The sequence below is a fragment of the Salmo salar genome, chromosome ssa24, assembly GCF_905237065.1.
Source record: "Salmo salar chromosome ssa24, Ssal_v3.1, whole genome shotgun sequence".
NCBI classification, from domain to species: Eukaryota; Metazoa; Chordata; class Actinopteri; order Salmoniformes; family Salmonidae; genus Salmo; species Salmo salar.
Window position 1 is genome coordinate 42,355,001 of NC_059465.1, and position 14,729 is coordinate 42,369,729.

The following is a 14,729-nucleotide window of genomic DNA, read 5'->3' on the forward strand; positions in this document are numbered from 1 at the left end:
ATACAAAATCTGTAAAACACTAGATAGTTACTTTAACTAGAGTTGATTGACGCGCTGGTGGTTTTGTATCCGCCGAGAAAAAAAAAGGGAGTTTAAATGTGTCAACAAAAAAATACGATTATTTCCTGATCTTTCTTAAGTCTCTCAGACTCAGGAAAGACACTTCAAAACAAACTTCCTTGTGATTTATTTTTCTACTCTCTGTTTTTCCATGTCTGAATCTGATATCCAATGTGTTTCTATGGGCTAAAAAGCAGTAATGCCAATGTTTCATTGAGAAAAAAAAACCGAAAAAAAAACCGGATGTATTTATTTATACCTAAAGGGGTGCTAAAATTACAAGTCAAATAGCTAAATAATAAATGGTATGACTATTTTCATTTTTTTGTTGAGAAAATCTTTTATGTTTTATGTAATGTTAGACAATAATATGAGTGTCTGATAATTACAGTGAAGTGAGGGAAAATGCTGTGGGCAACTATCAAAACTTTACCTGCAGAGGCAATGTAATTGTGAAATAATGATATTATGGGCATTGGGCTGATCTGCTGAGAAAATATTATATGCTAACTTGATTTATGAGTTAGAGTATGTTTGGACAGGTCTCAAAAGAATTGCATGGCTAGATGACTCTTCAACTTTTCCCTTTCGTATCATGGTTGGATTTGGTTTTTGTTGCGCTGCCTCCCTCTAATGGTCTGTGATAGAGTCACAAATACAGTTTAAGTCTTCACTGTTTTTTCAATTCTTATTGATTTCCTGGCTACTAAACTTGACTGACTGACTGACTGGTTGACTGACTGGTTGACTGACTGGTTGACTGACTGGTTGATTGACTGGTTGATTGACTGGTTGATTGATTGATTTACTGGTTGACTGACTGACTGGTTGACTGACTGGTTGATTGACTGACTGTCTGATTGATTGATTTACTGACTGGTTGATTGACTGACTGACTGACTGACTGATTGATTGATTGACTGTCTGATTGATTGATTTACTGACTGTCTAATTGATTGATTTACTGACTGTCTGATTGATTGATGGATGTTGCAGGCTACCAACCTGATCAGTAAGAAGGAGCTGTTGACCATGGACCCAGACACCGACGATGGCCAGCTGGTCTATGAGGTCACTGCAGAGCCTAAACACGGCTTCCTGGAGAGCAAACTGAAACCTGGCGCTCCCATCAACACCTTCACACAAGGTAGTGTGTCTCTCTCTCTGTGTGTGTGTGTGTGTGGGGGGGGGTATTGAGTATTTAGTATTGAGTGAGACTATTGAAGAGGGTTTCCGATTACAATTACAATGTTGTGCTAACGTTAGTCTATGTTGCGCTAACGTTGGTCTATGTTGCGCTAACGTTGGTCTATGTTGCGCTAACGTTGGTCTATGTTGTGCTAACGTTGGTCTAACATTGGTCTATGTTGCGCTAACGTTGGTCTATGTTGCGCTAACGTTGGTCTATGTTGCGCTAACGTTGGTCTATGTTGTGCTAACATTAGTCTATGTTGGTCTAACGTTGGTCTATGTTGCGCTAACGTTGGTCTATGTTGTGCTAACGTTGGTCTGTTGCGCTAACGTTGGTCTATGTTGCGCTAACGTTGGTCTATGTTGCGCTAACGTTGGTCTATGTTGTGCTAACATTAGTCTATGTTGTGCTAACGTTGGTCTAACGTTGGTTTATGTTGCGCTAACGTTGGTCTATGTTGCGCTAACGTTGGTCTATGTTGCGCTAACGTTGGTCTATGTTGCGCTAACGTTGGTCTATGTTGCGCTAACGTTGGTCTGTTGTGCTAACATTAGTCTATGTTGCGCTAACATTGGTCTAACGTTGGTCTATGTTGTGCTATGTTGTGCTAACGTTGGTCTACATTGTGCTAACGTTGGTCTACATTGTGCTAACGTTGTTCTAACATTGGTCTATGTTGTTTTTAACATTGTGGTAACTTGGCCCCCCTTCCCCCTCCAGCTGACATTAACCTGGGCTTGATCCGCTACGTGCTCCATGAGGAGAGCGTGACAGAGACCATGGACAACTTTAAGTTCCTGGTGAAGGACAGCAAGCCCAACGTTGTCTCTGATAACCTATTCCATATTCAGTGGTCCCTCGTCAGCTTCCAACACAGGAGGTGAGAGAGACACAGCCAGCTGTAACAAGTAGGGCCCAGCGTGTTATCGTCCCTGTGTTTCTGACTCAGCTGATTATTGAGGGAAAAATGTACTTACTATGACTGTGATACAGTATGTGGTTGGTCCCACCGAGCTGTCTGAAAAGATAAAGGCGCTAACTGTAAATCCGGATAATGTAAACGGAATGGGGAAAACTCCTGGCGCTTACTGGATTAACTCACACAATCATGAAAAACTCTGGGTCCCTGTGTATGGTTCAGACTTCCATAGACCCGTGTATGGTTGAGATTTCCATAGACCCGGGTATGGTTGAGATTTCCATAGACCCGGGTATGGTTCAGACTTCCATAGACCCGGGTATGGTTCAGACTTCCATAGACCCGTGTATGGTTCAGACTTCCATAGACCCGTGTATGGTTCAGACTTCCATACATATTCATGGGTTTGCAGCTTCTGAATTTGGCCACAGCTCTATACAATTCTCTCCTCTCATTGCCACAATGTCCATTTCAGCAACTCCTGGCGCTTACTGGATTAACTCACACAATCATGAAAAACTCTGGGTCCCTGTGTATGGTTCAGACTTCCATAGACCCGTGTATGGTTGAGATTTCCATAGACCCGGGTATGGTTGAGATTTCCATAGACCCGGGTATGGTTCAGACTTCCATAGACCCGGGTATGGTTCAGACTTCCATAGACCCGTGTATGGTTCAGACTTCCATAGACCCGTGTATGGTTCAGACTTCCATACATATTCATGGGTTTGCAGCTTCTGAATTTGGCCACAGCTCTATACAATTCTCTCCTCTCATTGCCACAATGTCCATTTCAGCTATTGTCCTGTTATTGTATCTCTCAAAGCTGTATGTCTCTCTTCATGTAACTGATGCCCTGTGATGCCCTCTGATGCCCTGTGATGCCCTCTGATGCCCTCTGTGCCCCTCACAGCTACAATGTGAGTGAGAAGGCTGGCACGGTGTCGGTCACAGTGAAGAGGACGGGTAACCTGAACCAGTATGCCATCGTGCTGTGTCGTACGGAGCAGGGCACTGCCACCTCTACCTCCAGTGTGGGCTCTCACCCCGGACAGCACGACTACGTGGAGTACGCTGGACAGGTACTGTTATTTGATTTATTTAACCAGGCAAGTTAATGACAACATATTCTCTTTTTGTAGCAAAGCCTGGGAAATAGTTGTTGGAATACTCTCTCCTCTCCTCTCCTCTCCTCCTCCTCTATTCTACTCCTCCTCCTCCTCCTCCTCCTCCCCCCCAGGTCCAGTTTGACGAGCGTGAGGACATAAAGGTGTGTACCGTAGTGATCCAGGACGACAAGGTGTTTGAGGGCATGGAGAGTTTCCAGGTGGAGCTGAGCATGCCTGTCTACGCCCTCCTGGGTCAGGTGACACGCGCCAGCGTCAACATCAACGACACAGAGGACGAACCGACGCTGCAGTTTGACAAGAAGACCTACCACGTCAACGAGAGTACCGGGTTTATACACGCCCCTATAGAGAGGAAAGGTATTAACCCTATAGAGAGGAAAGGCATTAACCCTATAGAGAGGAAAGGTATTAACCCTATAGAGAGGAAAGGTATTAACCCTATAGACACCCCTATAGAGAGGAAAGGTATTAACCCTATAGAGAGGAAAGGTATTAACCCTATAGAGAGGAAAGGTATTAACCCTATAGAGAGGAAAGGTATTAACCCTATAGAGAGGAAAGGTATTAACCCTATAGAGAGGAAAGGTATTAACCCTATAGAGAGGAAAGGTATTAACCCTATAGAGAGGAAAGGTATTAACCCTATAGAGAGGAAGGGTATTAACCCTATAGAGAGGAAAGGTATTAACCCTATAGAGAGGAAAGGTATTAACCCTATAGAGAGGAAAGGTATTAACCCTATAGAGAGGAAAGGTATTAACCCTATAGAGAGGAAAGGTATTAACCCTATAGAGAGGAAAGGTATTAACCCTATAGAGAGGAAAGGTATTAACCCTATAGAGAGGAAAGGTATTAACCCTATAGAGAGGAAGGGTATTAACCCTATAGAGAGGAAGGGTATTAACCCTATAGACACCCCTATAGAGAGGAAAGGTATTAACCCTATAGAGAGGAAAGGTATTAACCCTATAGAGAGGAAAGGTATTAACCCTATAGAGAGGAAAGGTATTAGTAACCATTACACTATCACTAACCCTACCCCAACCCTGACCCCGACCCCGTCCCTGACCCCAAACCCTGACCCCAACCCCAACCCTGACCCCAACCCTGAACCTGACCCCAACCCCAACCCTGAACCTGACCCCTGCCCCAACCCCAACCCTGACCCCAACCCCAACCCTGACCCCAACCCTGAACCTGACCCCAACCCCAACCCTGACCCCAACCCTGACCCCGTCCCTGACCCCGTCCCCGACCCCAACCCTGAACCTGACCCCAACCCCAACCCTGACCCCAACCCTGAACCTGACCCTGACCCCAACCCTGACCCCAACCCTGACCCCAACCCTGAACCCGACCCCAACCCTGACCCTGACCCCAACAGTGACCCCGTCCCTGACCCCGACCCCGTCCCCGACCCCAATCCTGACCCCGACCCCAACCCTGACCCCGTCCCTGACCCCAACCCCAACCCTGACCCTGACCCCAACCCTGAACCTGACCCCAACCCTGACCCCGTCCCTGACCCCGACCCCGTCCCCGACCCCAACCCTGACCCTGTCAAGAGGTAATTGAGGAGGAGACTGCTAGTAGCTTATCACTCAAACAAAGATAAGCATTTCGCTACACTCGCATTAACGTCTGCTAACCATGTGTATGTGACCAATACATTTTGATTTGACCTGTTCCTTCAAGTAGTGCTTCTTAGTGCAGTGATAGTCCAATCCTTCAGACCACCATCCAGGGTGTGGCAGGCAGCCTAGTGGTTCGAGCGTTGGGTTAGTAACCAGCAGGTAGCCTAGTGGTTAGAGCTTTGGGTCAGTAACCAGCAGGTAGCCTAGTGGTTAGAGCGTTGGGTCAGTAACCAGCAGGTAGCCTAGTGGTTAGACCGTTGGGCCAGTAACCAGCAGGTAGCCTAGTGGTTAGAGCGTTGGGTCAGTAACCAGCAGGTAGTCTAGTGGTTAGAGCATTGGGCCAGTAACCAGCAGGTAGTCTAGTGGTTAGAGCATTGGGCCAGTAACCAGCAGGTAGCCTAGTGGTTAGAGCGTTGGGCCAGTAACCAGCAGGTAGCCTAGTGGTTAGAGCGTTGGGCCAGTAACCAGCAGGTAGCCTAGTGGTTAGAGCGTTGGGCCAGTAACCAGCAGGTAACCTAGTGGTTAGAGCGTTGGGCCAGTAACCAGCAGGTAGCCTAGTGGTTAGAGCGTTGGACTAGTAACCAGCAGGTAGCCTAGTGGTTAGAGCGTTGGACTAGTAACCAGCAGGTAGCCTAGTGGTTAGAGCGTTGGGCCAGTAACCAGCAGGTAGCCTAGTGGTTAGAGCGTTGGGTCAGTAACCAGCAGGTAGCCTAGTGGTTAGAGCGTTGGGCCAGTAACCAGCAAGTAGCCTAGTGGTTAGAGCGTTGGGCCAGTAACCAGCAGGTAGCCTAGTGGTTAGAGCGTTGGACTAGTAACCAGCAGGTAGCCTAGTGGTTAGAGCGTTGGGCCAGTAACCAGCAGGTAGCCTAGTGGTTAGAGCGTTGGGCCAGTAACCAGCAGGTAGCCTAGTGGTTAGAGCGTTGGGTCAGTAACCAGCAGGTAGCCTAGTGGTTAAAGCGTTGGGCCAGTAACCAGCAGGTAGCCTAGTGGTTAGAGCGTTGGGCCAGTAACCAGCAGGTAACCTAGTGGTTAGAGCGTTGGGCCAGTAACCAGCAGGTAGCCTAGTGGTTAGAGCGTTGGGCCAGTAACCGGAAGGTCGCTAGTTCGAATCCCTGAGCTGACAAAGTAAAAATCGTTTGATCTGCCCCTGAACACCCGAAGACATGTATGTCGATTAAGGCAGCCCCTCGCACCTCTCTGATTCAGAGGGGTTGGGTTAAATGCAGAAGACACATTTTAGTTCAGTTGTACAACTGACTAGGAATCCCCCTTTTCAAACAGTCTTCCCTCCATCTCTCTCCCTCCAGGTGACACCAGCAGTACGGTCTCAGCTCTCTGTTACACGGTCCCTAAGTCAGCTAAGGGTAGCAGTCTACACGGCCTGGAGTCTGGGTCTGACTATAAGAGTCGAGGTATGACTGTTGACAGCAGGGTCATCTTCGGCCCCGGCGTCTCCATGTCCACCTGCGACGTCAAGCTCATCGACGACAGCGAATACGAACTCTCCGAGGAGTTTGAGCTCCACCTATCGGACGCCTCGGCTAACACCCGCATGGGTGATGTCAGCGTGGCGAAGGTGGTTATCCACGGGCCAAATGATGCGATGACGGTATCCCTGGGCAACGCTACATTTACATTCAGCGAGGACGCCGGTGAGAGCTCATAATGCATTATATAGGCTCACAGCAAGTTATAAAGGCTAATAAGCAGTTATTAAGCAGTAGTTAAAGTGTGACTGAGGATAGTTGTGTATCTGGTGACTTTACAATCTACGACCTCAGATTTGGGGCTATGCTAGAGTTAAATTGTCGCATTTCTACGTTCAATTCTTCAACAATCAATAGATATACTTTATATCATCGCTTGAATGAATCATTGGAGAACAGGAAGTATTACAGAGTATAACTCTAACCTCTGACCTAACACCCCCTAACCTCTGACCTTTGATCTCCAGGCACCATAGAGATCCCAGTGCTGCGTCAGGGCAGTGACCTGTCGTCAGTGACCTCTGTGTGGTGCGCCACGCGCCCCTCTGACCCCCCCTCCGCCACCCCCGGGGTCGACTACATCCCCTCCTCCAGGAAGGTGGAGTTCAAAGCCGGAAAGACTGTGGAGGTAAAGAAGATTTAACATTTTTAATAGTTTTATTGTCTCAAATACCAATGTCAGCGATGTAATATTTTTTTTTAAAGATTTTAGTCGTGTGTTGCTTTTTGTATTGAGAGTAGGAATTTAGTCTCTCTCTCTCTCTCTCTCTCTCTCTCTCTCTCTCTCTCTCTCTCTCTCTCTCTCTCTCTCTCTCTCTCTCTCTCTCTCTCTCTCTCTCTCTCTCTCTCTCTCTCTCTCTGTCTCTGTCTCTGTCTCTGTCTCTCTCTCTCTCTGTCTCTCTGTCTCTCTCTCTCTCTGTCTCTCTCTCTGTCTCTGTCTCTCTCTCTCTCTGTCTCTCTCTCTCTCTGTCTCTGTCCAGACGTGCAGTCTGACCATCATGGATGACATCCAGAACCCGGCCATGGAGGGGGCTGAGTCCTTTGTAGTGTTCCTCTCCTCCCCTCAGGGGGCTGTCCTTCTGGAACCTTTCCAAGCCTCCGTGGTCATCACTGATACCTTGGACCGTACGTACACCCCTACACACACACACACCTGTCTTCTAGAGCAGAGGTTTTCTAACTTTTGTTGCCCAGCAACCCACGCACAGACAAACCGGCAACCCAGGGACTACTATATGTTAGCAATGACTAAATAAAAGTCACATCTAGATCAGTCTCCTGGAAGAAGTTGAACTCCTTCTGAAATTGTAAGTTTTATTGTACAGTACTTCATAATCCCTACTCATTTACCCACAATTCCCTCCTCCCAGTTCCCAGCATGCAGTTTGAGAAGATGGCGTACAAGGTGACGGAGAAGGAGGGCGTACTGGACATCCCCATCGTTAGAACGGGAGACCTGACGGTCAAGTCCTCTGTCCTCTGCTTCACGCGCACCATGTCTGCCATGGTCATGGACGACTTTGAAGAGAGGAGGAACGCAGACGACTCACGTATCGCCTTCCTCAAGGGAGAGAAGGTAGGTTCTTTATCAAGTCCACAGAGATTCTTCACAGGAATGGTGTTCTAGTAGTTGGTACATATAGTGCTGTGTTAAAATGGGATAAAAACCTCTGTATAGAGCCCTACCAGACCAATACAGTTGGCTTTGATGTTAATGCTGATGATGATGATGGTCCAGGTAAAGAACTGCACAGTGCACATCAACGACGACTCTGTGTTCGAGCCTGAGGAGGAGTTCCAGGTGCATCTTGGGACGCCGCTTGGGGACCACAGGAGCGGAGCCATGGTGGGAGTTAGTGACATGGTCACGGTAACCATCACTAACGACGAGGACGGTAAGCAACGCACAGGTTTCCCTAATCTCAGTGCTTCTCTTTTTTTAGTAGGCTTTATACATATGAATAGAGTGGCAGACTGGCTGTTGATAGTTTGTATTGTATGTAATGTATTGTATAAGGTAATGACACTGTAAGACATTACAAACAGAAATTGCAAACAGGGCATACTTTTACATAGAAAAAAGCCCTGTCATTGTAAAAATGTATTGTGTTTAATTTGACATGTTCATTATAAAGTGAACATTGATATTGTACCACCTCAGCCCCCACCATAAAGTTTGAGCAGACGTCGTACCAGGTGCGGGAGCCTCCCGGGCCAGACGGCATCGAGGTGCTTAACATCAAGGTGGTCAGGACAGGAGACCAGGACCGTACTTCCAAGGTCCGCTGCAGCACCCGGGACGGATCAGCCCAGTCCGGAGTGGACTACAACCCCAAGAGCAGAGTGCTTAAGTTCACCCCTGGTCAGTAAGACTTTATGAGGAAGGGGCATTATGGGTAGTGTTATACATCTGTCTACAAGAACCTCATAGCCAATCACACTGCTCTTTAGTGATTGTTCAGACTTGGTGCTGTGCATTTTTATTCACCAATTTCAGAAGGGATTTTGACAGGAAATGGGATATGTTTTTATATTATTGAAGGTATGTTACATCACATGTCGATGATACAGCATAAGTAAACATGATTCAACTTTTTTGTTGTTGTTGATCTTACCATGAAGGCATGGACAACATCTTGTTCAAAGTGGAGATTCTGTCCAATGAGGACAGGGAGTGGCACGAGTCCTTCTCGTTGGTCCTCGGCCCTGACGACCCAGTGGAGGCGGTGCTTGGAGAGATCACCACGGCAACAGTCACCATCCTGGACCAGGAAGCTGCGGGGAGTCTCATCCTTCCGGCCACGCCTATTGTAAGGAACATGGCTCACATTCAAATTGAAATGGAATTGGTATAGTATTATGCTTATTACAAAATCATTCAGGTAAAACTACCTCATGTAAGTTGTAAATTTAAATTGTAAATGCATTCTTCAAAGATTGTAGCATGGTTTCTGAGATGAATCCTATCTTGAGATTGACATTTATTGATTCTGTCAGTGCTTTCTGACAGCTAACTGTCTTTCATCAAAATGGAACTATGAACTTTAACCTCACTTTAACTCCCCCAGGTGGTATCTCTGTCAGACTACGATAACGTGGCTGAGGTGTCCAGGGAGGGCAGTAAGAAGCAGCCGTCGCCTGGTTACCCCCTGGTGTGTGTGACGCCCTGTGACCCCCACTACCCCAAATACTCTGTACTGAGGGAGCGCTGTGACGAGGCAGGCATCAACCAGACCTCTGTTCACTTCTCCTGGGAGGTGGCTGCCCCTACAGACACCAACGGGGCCAGGTCACCGTTCGAGACCGTCACTGATACCACACCATACACTGGTGTTAACCATATGGTCAGTAGTAGTAGTAGCAGTAGTAGTAGTAGTAGTAGTACTAGTAGTAGTAGTGGTAGTAGCAGTACTAGTAGTAGCAGTAGTAGTAGTGGTAGTAGTAGTAGCAGTACTAGTAGTTGTAGTAGCAGCAGTAGTAGTAGTAGTAATAGTAGTAGTAGCAAATAAAATAAAATAAAAGTTTATTTGTCACGTGCGCCTAATTCACTGTAAGGTGTACAATGAAATGCTTACTTACAGGCTCTAACCAATTGTTCAAAAAAGGTTTTAAGTGAACAATAGGTAAGTAAAGAAATAAAAACAACAATAAGTAGACAGTGAAAAATGACAATGGCGAGGCTCTATACAGTAGAGAGGCTATATACACTAGAGAGGCTATATACAGTAGAGAGGCTATATACAGTAGAGAGGCTATATACAGTAGAGAGGCTACATACAGTAGAGAGGCTATATACAGTAGAGAGGCTATATACAGTAGAGAGGCTATAAACAGTAGAGAGGATATATACAGTAGAGAGGCTATATACAGTAGTGAGGCTATATACAGTAGAGAGGCTATAAACAGTAGAGAGGTTATATACAGTAGAGAGGCTATAAACAGTAGAGAGGCTATATACAGTAGAGAGGCTATATACAGTAGAGAGGCTATATACAGTAGAGAGGATATATACAGTAGAGAGGCTCTATACAGTAGAGAGGCTATAAACAGTAGCGAGGCTATATACAGTAGCGAGGCTATATACAGTAGAGAGGCTATATACAGTAGAGAGGCTATATACAGTAGAGAGGCTATAAAAGTAGCGAGGCTACATACAGACACCGGTTATTCGGGCTGATTGAGGTAGTATGTACATGTAGTAGTAGTAGTAGTAGTAGTAGTAGTAGTAGTAGTAGTAGTAAAGGTAGTAACAGTAGTAAAGGTAGTAGCAGTAGTAGTAGTAGTAGTAGTAGTAGCATTAGTAGTAGTGGTATCATTAGCAGTAGTAGTAATAGTAGTAGTAATATTAGTATTGGTAGTAGTAGTCGGCGTAGTAGTAGTAGTAGTAGTATTGGTAGTAGTCGTAGGTGTAGTAGTAGCAGTAATAGTAGTAATAGTAGTATTGGTAGTAGTAGAAGTAGCAGGATTAGCAGTAGCAGTAGTAGCAGCAGTAGTCGTCGTCGTCGTCGCAGCAGCAGTAGTTGTATTGGTAGCAGTAGTAGTATTGGTAGTAGTAGTTGTCGAAGTAGTAGTAGTAGTAGTATTGGTAGTAGTAGTAGTCACAGTAGTAGTAGTTGTAGTATTGGTAGTAGTAGTTGTCGTAGTAGTAGTAGCAGTAGTAGTCGTGGTAGTAGTAGTAGTAGTGGTGGTAGTAGTAGTAGTATAAGTATTATTAGCATATTAACCATAAAGTGAGTAGGGATTGGAAGTTGTGAGTAGAATGTAGAAGTTCTGTTTGTTGTGTGTGAAGCGAGAGTTCTGTTTGTTGTGTGTCCCGGGCTTCTGTTTATGAGCTACAACTGGTGGTTCCACATGCATGATTGATGATGATTGATTGACTGTCTGTATTTAATCAACAGGTCTTGGACAGTATCTATTTCTCTCGGCGGTTCCATGTACGCTGTGTGGCTCAGGCCCGGGACAAGTCCGGCCATCTTGGAACACCCCTGAGGAGTAACATAGCAACCATCGGCACCGAGTGTTCCATCTGCCACACCCCCGTTACCACGGGAACCGCCCGAGGGTTCCAGGCCCAGTCGTTCATCGCCACGCTGAAGTACCTGGACGTCAAACACAAGAAGCATCCGAACCGGTGAGCAGGGAGGCATTCACACACATAAACATACACACATACACACATACACACAGGCACACAGGCACACATACACACAGGCACACATGTACATACACAAATAGTGATGGGGGAAATCGATACAGTTACATATCTGAATTTTATTTTTGATGGTATATCACCAAATTATTTTGGACAGTATCGCAATATAATGTTTGAGCTAGTAGGCTGTACCTGCACCATCATCTTGTTTTCTGTACTTTTATTAATCAGACAGTTTATTTACCTGAATATAATAGCAGTAGAACACCTCTATATGGTTTATAACAGTAGAACACCTCATTATGGTTTATAACAGTAGAACACATCTATATGGTTTATAACAGTAGAACACATCTATATGGTTTATAACAGTAGAACACATCTATATGGTTTATAACAGTAGAACACATCTATATGGTTTATAACAGTAGAACACCTCTATATGGTTTATAACAGTAGAACACATCTATATGGTTTATAACAGTAGAACACATCTATATGGTTTATAACAGTAGAACACCTCTATATGGTTTATAATAGTAGAACACCTCTATATGGTTTATAACAGTAGAACACCTCTATATGGTTTATAACAGTAGAACACATCTATATGGTTTATAACAGTAGAACACCTCTATATGGTTTATAATAGTAGAACACATCTATATGGTTTATAACAGTAGAACACCTCTATATGGTTTATAACAGTTAGAACACATCTATATGGTTTATAACAGTAGAACACCTCTATATGGTTTATAACAGTAGAACACCTCTATATGGTTTATAATAGTAGAACACCTCTATATGGTTTATAACAGTAGAACACATCTATATGGTTTATAACAGTAGAACACCTCTATATGGTTTATAATAGTAGAACACCTCTATATGGTTTATAATAGTAGAACACCTCTATATGGTTTATAATAGTAGAACACCTCTATATGGTTTATAATAGTAGAACACCTCTATATGGTTTATAACAGTAGAACACATCTATATGGTTTATAATAGTAGAACACCTCTATATGGTTTATAACAGTAGAACACATCTATATGGTTTATAACAGTAGAACACCTCTATATGGTTTATAACAGTAGAACACATCTATATGGTTTATAACAGTAGAACACCTCTATATGGTTTATAACAGTAGAACACATCTATATGGTTTATAACAGTAGAACACCTCTATATGGTTTATAACAGTAGAACACATCTATATGGTTTATAACAGTAGAACACATCTATATGGTTTATAACAGTAGAACACATCTATATGGTTTATAACAGTAGAACACATCTATATGGTTTATAACAGTAGAACACCTCTATATGGTCTATAATAGTTCTAGAACACCTCTATATGGTTTATAACAGTAGAACACATCTATATGGTTTATAACAGTAGAACACCTCTATATGGTTTATAACAGTAGAACACCTCTATATGGTTTATAACAGTTAGAACACCTCTATATGGTTTATAACAGTAGAACACATCTATATGGTTTATAACAGTAGAACACCTCTATATGGTTTATAACAGTAGAACACCTCTATATGGTTTATAACAGTAGAACACATCTATATGGTTTATAACAGTAGAACACCTCTATATGGTTTATAACAGTAGAACACCTCTATATGGTTTATAACAGTAGAACACATCTATATGGTTTATAATAGTAGAACACCTCTATATGGTTTATAACAGTAGAACACATCTATATGGTTTATAACAGTAGAACACCTCTATATGGTTTATAATAGTAGAACACCTCTATATGGTTTATAATAGTAGAACACATCTATATGGTTTATAACAGTAGAACACATCTATATGGTTTATAACAGTAGAACACATCTATATGGTTTATAACAGTAGAACACATCTATATGGTTTATAACAGTAGAACACCTCTATATGGTTTATAACAGTAGAACACATCTATATGGTTTATAACAGTAGAACACATCTATATGGTCTATAATAGTTCTAGAACACCTCCATATGGTCTGTAATAGTAGAACACCTCTATATGTTCTATAATAGTTCTAGAACACCTCCATATGGTCTGTAATAGTAGAACACCTCTATATGTTCTATAATAGTTCTAGAACACCTCCATATGGTCTATAATAGTCCTAGAACACCTCCATATGGTCTATAATAGTTCTAGAACACCTCCATATGGTCTATAACAGTTCTAGAACACATCCATATGGTCTATAATAGATCTAGAACACATCTATATGGTTTATAACAGTAGAACACATCTATATGTTCTATAATAGTTCTAGAACACCTCCATATGGTCTATAATAGTTCTAGAACACCTCTATATGGTTTATAACAGTAGAACACCTCCATATGGTCTATAATAGTTCTAGAACACCTCCATATGGTCTATAATAGTTCTAGAACACCTCCATATGGTCTATAATAGATCTAGAACACCTCCATATGGTCTATAATAGTTCTAGAACACCTCCATATGGTCTATAATAGATCTAGAACACCTCCATATGGTCTATAATAGATCTAGAACACCTCCATATGGTCTGTAATAGTTCTAGAACACCTCCATATGGTCTGTAATAGTTCTAGAACACCTCCATATGGTCTATAATAGATCTAGAACACCTCCATATGGTCTATAATAGTTCTAAAACACATCCATATGGTCTATAATAGTTCTAGAACACATCCATATGGTCTATAATAGTTCTAGAACACATCCATATGGTCTATAATAGATCTAGAACACCTCCATATGGTCTATAATAGTTCTAAAACACCACCATATGTTCTATAATAGTTCTAAAACACCACCATATGTTCTATAATAGTAGAACACTAACCTTATGTTGTCTTTTTCTTTTGCAGTATCCACATCTCTGTGCAGATCCCCCACCAGGACGGTATGCTGCCCATAGTGTCCAGCATGCCCCTCCACAACCTGCACTTCCTGCTGTCAGAGTCCATCTACAGACAACAGCACATCTGTTCAAACCTGGTCACTCTCAAAGACCTGCAGGGTGTCTCCGGTAAGGACACACGCAGACACTCTAAAGTGTGTTACATCACACACATGGTACATACACACACACACACGCATACACACACTCTTACAATAAATTATAAACA

General features: G+C 43.5%; 1 protein-coding gene across 1 annotated transcript in view; it reads left to right on the top strand.

The window, feature by feature from the left end:
* Positions 1 to 14,729, top strand: part of LOC106585923 (extracellular matrix organizing protein FRAS1) — a 345,785-nt gene that overhangs the window by 309,177 nt on the left and 21,879 nt on the right. The window contains exons 53-66 of the mRNA XM_045706754.1: positions 1,057 to 1,207; positions 1,973 to 2,132; positions 3,085 to 3,253; positions 3,412 to 3,658; positions 6,243 to 6,587; positions 6,890 to 7,050; positions 7,403 to 7,547; positions 7,793 to 7,998; positions 8,161 to 8,317; positions 8,584 to 8,784; positions 9,045 to 9,232; positions 9,491 to 9,766; positions 11,321 to 11,553; positions 14,469 to 14,629. Of these exons, the coding sequence (XP_045562710.1) occupies positions 1,057 to 1,207; positions 1,973 to 2,132; positions 3,085 to 3,253; positions 3,412 to 3,658; positions 6,243 to 6,587; positions 6,890 to 7,050; positions 7,403 to 7,547; positions 7,793 to 7,998; positions 8,161 to 8,317; positions 8,584 to 8,784; positions 9,045 to 9,232; positions 9,491 to 9,766; positions 11,321 to 11,553; positions 14,469 to 14,629 (2,800 nt within the window). The remainder of the gene's footprint in view (positions 1 to 1,056; positions 1,208 to 1,972; positions 2,133 to 3,084; positions 3,254 to 3,411; positions 3,659 to 6,242; positions 6,588 to 6,889; positions 7,051 to 7,402; positions 7,548 to 7,792; positions 7,999 to 8,160; positions 8,318 to 8,583; positions 8,785 to 9,044; positions 9,233 to 9,490; positions 9,767 to 11,320; positions 11,554 to 14,468; positions 14,630 to 14,729) is intronic.